This window comes from Centruroides sculpturatus, unplaced genomic scaffold (genome assembly GCF_000671375.1).
Source record: "Centruroides sculpturatus isolate CEXI.00-Female unplaced genomic scaffold, Cexi_2.0 scaffold1539, whole genome shotgun sequence".
Classification (NCBI taxonomy): domain Eukaryota; kingdom Metazoa; phylum Arthropoda; class Arachnida; order Scorpiones; family Buthidae; genus Centruroides; species Centruroides sculpturatus.
In genome coordinates, this window is record NW_019385842.1 from 76,561 (window position 1) to 84,198 (window position 7,638).

Sequence of the window (7,638 nt, forward strand, 5' to 3'; positions counted from 1 at the left end):
TTTAAAATTGTCATTTATTAAAGGCAATGAATTGCCCATTAATTAACTTACATTGTGTATAAATTACTTTTTCGCAATGCATTTTTGCAATTTGTTGAGATTGACGTCAATAATACAAAATTGTCTAAATATTTAACTAAAATATAGATGAAATATTTAATATTTTTCATAAAAACTTTTGTTGAATAGAATATGTAAACGAGATATTAGGTATAAAAGTGTAAGTTAATAGAGAGGTTGAGGCCGAAGTTCAAACTTCGAACTTGTACGGCTGAACTTGAAGCGAGCGTTCACGTCGCGCAATGATTCATGGGATATTGTTGAAAAATGGCGGAAACGTCTAACAGCGACGAATGTTACCAGCAAAGGTAAATAAACAAATTTCACTATTTTAAAGTATGTACAGGATGTTATAACACTAAATAATTATTTTTTTACTATAATTAGCGTCGTGTCTCCTTCCGTAAGAAGCAATAGGAAAGTTCCAACGCGTTTTTCCTGTTGGCACGACATAATTTTGTTGAGGGAAGTAGTGACTGTAAATCCGTATGCCTATGAAAATCCGAAAGTTGCGTGGAAAGATATAGCTGAAAATTTACAAACGTATTACGATGTCGACGGTAGAAGATGCCGTGAAAGGACAAATTTACTTCTACAATATTATGACAAGGTATTAGCGAGATTGCGGCTGAAGTTTTCATCTCTAAAACGTGAACGCCGAGCTCGACGTTCACGCTTTAGAGATTGGGTAGTAGACGGCCATCTTGAGTATCAGATATAGAACCTACCCTATTTTTAAATTATTTTAAATAGAGTATATTAAAAGAAGTTTCTTTACAGAATGATCAAGCCAGTTTGAGAAAATCTGGAACAGAAGAAGAATTTACAGAACGTAATGAACTTCTAGAAGAAATAAAAGAATTAAAATATGAGGCCCAGATGACAACCGAGAAATCAACACCACAAGCCATTGCTGGGCAGCAAGTCAGGGATGCAGCCATGACACCTTTAAGAGCATCATCACCCGAGTTTCCATCTGGTAAATATAAAAACTTAAAAATTCTTTATAATTACTACAAAAATTGTATAATAATTATACATTTCTAAAAATATATTATTTTTAGATGAAGATATCAATTTCTCAAAAAAAAGAAAACAAAACTTTCTTGTCTCATACTTACAAAGCAAGCAAGACCAAGAGCATCAGTTGAAAGAGGAAGAATTAAATTTAAAGAAAGAACAACTGCAGATAGAGTTGAAAAGAGTGAAACTGGAACAAGAAAAATTAGATTTGGAAAAAGAAAAATTTGATTTAGAGAGGAAAGAGAGAGAATCAAGATGTGAACTAGAGAAAAAAGAGAGAGAAATAAGACTGAAGCAGGATGGAGAGGAAAGAAAATTGTTATTAGAATTACTTATGAAAACTTTGAATAAAAACTAATTTTTTATAAAATTGAAAAAAATTCTTTATTTATTGATTTACATTTTAAGTATTTGTCCAATTTGGGAGATAAACAATTAAAATAATCTGATGTTTCACTACTGTTTAAGCAAGTGTGACAGTTTGTAAGTAGTGCATCAACTATATAAAGTTTACCAACAGGCTGAAGAAACAATTTCAATTTTTTTTTTAAATCTAGAAATGTAAATATTTGAATTATTTTCCCAAATACCCATTCCACACACTCTTGCTGAACTTATCCTTTAATTAAATATTTGTTGCTTGGGTGTCAAACTAGCAACAGGTATTTTGGTGTAATGAAGTGTTGACACAAAGGATAACCAGAATCTCCATATAAAACAAATTGGAATTCTCAGAACAAGAAATCGCAGCCATGTTGCTCTAACAAATTAGATTCTCTTAACATTCCTCTGTCATGACCTCCTCTTTCTATGGTCCAAATAAATTAGCGATCATACCATCGAGTGTAACCACTGATTGAAATTTCAATGTGTGCCACTGAATACCAACCATCCTTTGGTGTTTTTTTTTTTTAGGTCGACAAGTAGGACGTGCTGTTCCATGTATGAACGAACCCCCAACAATTTGTCAAAGGAGTACCTTTTGCTGTTATTACTTGGCTAAATAATTTTAATGTTTCTCTTGTTAATTTTATTTCGTTGATATTCAATAACAATTTAGAATGACTATTGTAAATGATATTTAGTATTTCTTGTACAAATCGTGAAAGTTCACTTTTTATTCTCCTCGAGAAAACAAAAATATCAAGCCTATTAGTTAAGAGAAAATCGTAAAAAAGTACGTAATGCATCAATTCCAAGTGAGCGTGATCCATTTTCACAAATAATTATAGAAGGAAAACGTAAAGCAGAACGGAGGTGAAACAAATCATCTCTTGAAAATCTTAAAATTATAAAATTTTATAAGTATGACGAGCAGTCACGTGGCAGAGTTACTGTAATTGATGTCGAGCCACGTGATACTGTACTCCGCCGTTTAATATGTTACTCCACAACCGAAACGAGCTTAAACAATGCCGGTCTGAACGGTGCAGAGTCGGCAAGTAGTTCTACAGATTTTTTGTTTATAGCGCTTTCTATATGGGTCGAAGACAAAAAATTCTGCGTAGTTTGGAAATGACTATCAAATATGTGCCTGTAAAAAGAATTTAAAAGAAAACGCGTAATAGTAAAAATCTATAGTTTATCTCGATTTTTATGAAATGATTATTTATGATTATGTTCGGAAGGTGGCGCTTTATCGAGAGCTGGTCTTTCAAGTCGGGAGGTTGATGTCTACTAACATTTATTAATTAATTTCGTCCATTTTTTGTAGCTAAATATAATTGGTAAGAGAATTTGGTACTTAATTCTTTAAAACCCATATTTATACAGTATCAATTATTACTTAAGAGTAAGGAAAAGCTTACAAACTGCTGGAATTTTATTGCTGTAGCAAATTACTTTCATATCTTGAATGAGAGTGAAGAAAATATAGGATTAGTCATCAAAAATGTATTGTCACAAAAGTCTGTAGTCATTTATTGTTTTCAGCCACTTGAAAAACTTAAGTTACAAAACAAAAATTTAGCACAGCAGTAATAGAAAATAAAAATTAGGTTAAGGTAGATAAAAATGAGGTAATTAGTTTATATGCATGCATGTACAGTACTAATTACCTAAAGGTAACTTTCCCTCAAATTATATGCATATATGGAATGCATATAATGCCACTTTACTTAATTGTAATTTTAATATTAACATAAATAATCACCACTGTGTTGATAGAGATTTAAATGAATTTGTGAATATTTGCTACAACTAAAAAAAAAAATGTTGAAATAGTAACATCAAACACAATAGCAGATATAAAAGTACACAAAGGGGAAACAACTCAAAAATTTTAAATAATGTGTGCATGACAAATGTATTGTGGATGGTCAAATAAATCATTTTGCCATTATATTTTTAAAAACAATGTTTTGAAGTTTGAGCAATTTTTTTTTCAATGGGAAGAGCTAAAGCATGTATAGTCTTCTCTCCCCATTGTATCTGCCACTGATTGAATATATTTAAAGTAATATCTGCAGTTTTATGAATTGCTAAGGTGACCAATCGTTTTCCTTTTGTAAGTTCTGCCCTCCTGTGAAAAGTGTCCTCCTACATGTCCTCCTTTTTGATATTTGAAGACTAATCTGTAAATCTCCGTATTCAATCAATGCCAGAACGATCCATTGTGTGTGATGTGATATGACGCGTTTGTATTTAACATGATGATTCATCAAGGCTCTGTACAGTGTGACGAGATGCAATTATGAGATGCATGCTCTTTGCACAGACCTAGAGAGAGAGAGCACATGTGCAAATGGCTTTGTTTACTTCTTATTGAAACATGACATGGCACCTATGCATGCAGTAAAGATTATTATAGTGTACTAGTTTACCCGTTGCGCATTGCTGCGATCTCAGAAGAAACGAAATTCAAGCAAACTCATTATGATAAAATTAAATTTACATTTTATCATTTTTATTGAAACTTATTATTATTATTATTATTATTAATTTTCATTGGGAAAACATTTCAAAGTGTCGTTTCACTTCTGTTTATTTATTGGGGTACTTGTGGATACACGATATTTTTTGTATTTCCGTCAGGTGCATACACGAATAAATCAGGTTTTCCAATGCGTGAGCTGGCCACATACAGTTGTACATGTGAGAAGCACGGATTCTTTAAATTTAGCCCACATACTCGCAGAGATTGTTAGAAGTGCGATATTCCCCATTTTTATATATTATAACGAAATTTCTCTAAAAGATTGAAAACTTTCTGAAATAAAATACTTATAAGGTGAAAAAATAACATAAATTATTTATTCGAATAAAAAATATATATGCAAAATATTTAAATTTAAGCGAAGTACATGAAAAAGTTACGCAAAAAAAAAACAAAAAATGAAGTACTCCACTGTAAAGTTAAATCTTTTTTAATCCTTTATAATTTTGATTATTTAATTGCTTCTTCCACTCTTCCCTGGCATGTTGTGAAATTTCTGATAGTTGAATAATAAACCGTTTTATTGTAATTTGTCTTTTTAAATTATTTTGAGTTGATATTAAAATTTAGAAAAGGGGGATCCCTAGATCAGTAAAATAGGCAAATTTCCTTCTACAACTTCGGTTGTTGTTCGGGATACAGTTAAGGTTTTAACAAAGTTCGAGCGAATACATAATTAGCAAAAAAAAAGTTGAAATAAAGTGATTAAACAAAAATTATTGCAAATATTGTAAATAACAGTTCACAAATGCATATATAGAGATATTTTTTGGAGGGGAGGAAATGGTCTTCACAATTTGAAATCGATCGAACACACAGTAAAATGCTCGTATACACGCGCGCCATCTATCGTAGGATAAATGTACAATGCCAGAAACCTTTGCGGGAGTGTGTTAAAAAACTTTCCAAAGTTTCATGGCAATCATACTATGCCAGAAACTTTTGCGGGAGTATATTAAACAACTTCCCAAAGTTTCGTGGCAATAGGATAAACGGTGTGGTAATGCATGAAGGACACACACACACACACACACACACACACACACACANTATATATATATATATATATATATATATATATATATATATATATATATATATATATATATATATATATATATATATATATATATATATATATATATATATATATATATATATATATATATATATATATATATATATATATATATATATATATATATATATATATATATATATATATATATATATATATATATATATATATATATATATATATATATATATATATATATATATATATATATATATATATATATATATATATATATATATATATATATATATATATATATATATATATATATATATATATATATATATATATATATATATATATATATATATATATATATATATATATATATATATATATATATATATATATATATATATATATATATATATATATACAATTACAATTTTAGTAATGCAATAAAAAAGTTAAAGCAAAGGAAATAAAATATGAAAAGATCTGAACAAATACTAACATGTAGTACATTTATTTTCAATAAAATGTTATCAGTTTTATGTGTTTAAAAATAATTAACTCATTCTTATAATCAAGTTTATTAAATGTGGTGTAAATTCAAATAAATGATCAACTGTAAATATGTAAATATTAATTGTATTATTTGAACTTTATTTTTTGATAATTATACTAAAAGGTGTCATTTATATATATAAAAGGTGTCACCTTTATATATATATATATATATATATATATACACCTAATATTATAATTATATTAATTGCATTTTTATACATATGAACACACAATTAATTACATATAACTACACAAAACAATTGCAATTGTTCTTAACTTTCATTCTCTGGACAACAGATAATTCATTCTGTGAATCCATTGTTACTTTACACCAGGGTTTTTCCAATGAGGTTCATATTGACCTCTTATGGATCTATGAAAGTTTAAGGGAGTTGATAAAACTTTGCATATAAAAAATATAGTTAAAAATACAAATTTTACACATCTTTTGCCCATATACCCCTCAGTTTAACTGCCATAGTGTTTTTGTGATAAGGGATTGGTTAACGGATAAGATTGCCAACAACACACCACACCAACAAATTCTAGAGTTGTCACATTTGTATTAATCCTCCTTTTTCCAATTTGACAATAACTTATATCTATGGAAAGCCTCATCTGGTAACCTCTGTATGCTTCCTAGAAGACAAGACCCACCTGATGTTCCTCCCAAACATAATCATATATAAAAGCTACATAGATGACATTTTTATCATGTGGAGGTCAAAAACCTGATATAGGAGCCTTTTTAAGGCTAATGTCATACAAGCATGAAAACACATGGATGCTGTTTTTTCGATTCACAGACAGAAAGGCTGTCATCAGAAGAGTACTGTTTTTCATGGAGTGTGTTGGTAATCAGTTTCATTTCAGACATGTTTATGTCAACATGGATCTCATAGACTGTGATGTGTTGTTTTTTAAAATAACGTACCAGTGAGCCTGTTATCGGTGTGCGTCTCTTACTTATAAGATTGAATTGGAACACCAGGTTCCAATTCAATCTAATTTGAATTTGAATTGCATTTGTTCAGAAGTTATGTTACCTGAAGAAGAACCTGTGAGTTTGAAAATGTTTGTAACAGTTGGTTTAGTAAGAGAGACACACTGGTAACAGGCTCACTGGTACATTATTTTGACTTTACTCCAGTGTAGTAATATTGTTATTTGTTGTTTTTTATTACATGCAGAAGTATTTAAAAACAAAAAAAAGGATGTATGCAATATTGAGTATGTCCTTCTGGTTGTAATTGGCCTTCCTTTTTCTTATTTCTGTCTTTATAAAGTTTAAATGAAGTTTCTCTCAATTCTAGCCCATCACTAATATGTATGATCATTTTACTTATATCCATGTCCATTTTTAAAATAAATGGGTACCATATACCCTTTGGCAGGAATGATGCTGACCCAGTATTTCCGCGAAACAATGTTACCACATCCATTGTTTTTCACAGTTGTCTGACGACTGTAGGCTTGAAGTGTATCTCCCAGCACACAATGGTCACACAACATCATGTGATGATTGCAGATGATCCAGCAGCCTGTCTGTGCCATGCAATGTAATTTTTCGTGTCTGTGTGAGGCTCTGGACAGGTCCGAACCCTCACTAAAATTCGCATTAAAATAATTGTTTTAGAAAAAAAATATATATTAGTTAGAAATAGCTTTTTATTTTATGAAAACGCGACGCTAGACAATAGAAGACTTTTAAACAATAGAAGAAAGTAAGTCCGTCGACCATTTCCGGTTGGAGATCGAATTAAACTTCGATTTTGACCTCTCCCGCGCCCTCGAAAGGTTTTGAATTGTCATCAGGTGACGACGGGAGACCAATCGGAAAGGGGAATCTGAGAGAAAACGGATAAAACCCCGGAAATTCGAGGACGCGACGGCTTCTTCTCCCGAAAGTTCCAAGTGACGGATCTGTTGTTGTGTGTGTGTCTCGCACCCATCTTCGTCTCCATCTCCCGACCTCGGATCGACATCGTTCCATCAACGGAAGTCGACCGCATCGTCCCGGAGTCATCGAGAC

At 30.7% G+C, this 7,638-nt stretch overlaps 2 protein-coding genes across 2 annotated transcripts in view; both read left to right on the plus strand.

Annotated features, from left to right (window-relative positions):
- The first annotated feature begins 248 nt into the window (after positions 1–248).
- Positions 249–1,563, plus strand: LOC111642439 (troponin T-like). The gene is made up of 4 exons (XM_023388793.1): positions 249–368; positions 448–670; positions 841–1,039; positions 1,125–1,563. The coding sequence occupies exons 1-4, from the start codon at positions 328–330 to the stop codon at positions 1,439–1,441; spliced, it is 780 nt and encodes a 259-aa protein (XP_023244561.1). The 5' UTR covers positions 249–327; the 3' UTR covers positions 1,442–1,563.
- Positions 1,564–2,675: 1,112 nt separating this feature from the next.
- The window catches only part of LOC111642440 (vesicle-associated membrane protein 7-like), a 55,767-nt gene continuing 50,804 nt past the window's right edge, over positions 2,676–7,638 (plus strand). Inside the window, exon 1 of the mRNA XM_023388794.1 lies at positions 2,676–2,810. The gene's annotated coding sequence lies outside the window, so the exon portion shown is untranslated. The remainder of the gene's footprint in view (positions 2,811–7,638) is intronic.

Excerpts from the sequence above, each read along its gene's own strand:
- LOC111642439 (XM_023388793.1), top strand. The coding sequence starts at position 328 with ATGGCGGAAACGTCTAACAGCGACGAATGTTACCAGCAAAG. Across the intron at positions 671-840 it reads TTCTACAATATTATGACAAG|AATGATCAAGCCAGTTTGAG; the intron begins GTATTAGCGAGA and ends GTTTCTTTACAG. Across the intron at positions 1,040-1,124 it reads ATCACCCGAGTTTCCATCTG|ATGAAGATATCAATTTCTCA; the intron begins GTAAATATAAAA and ends TATTATTTTTAG.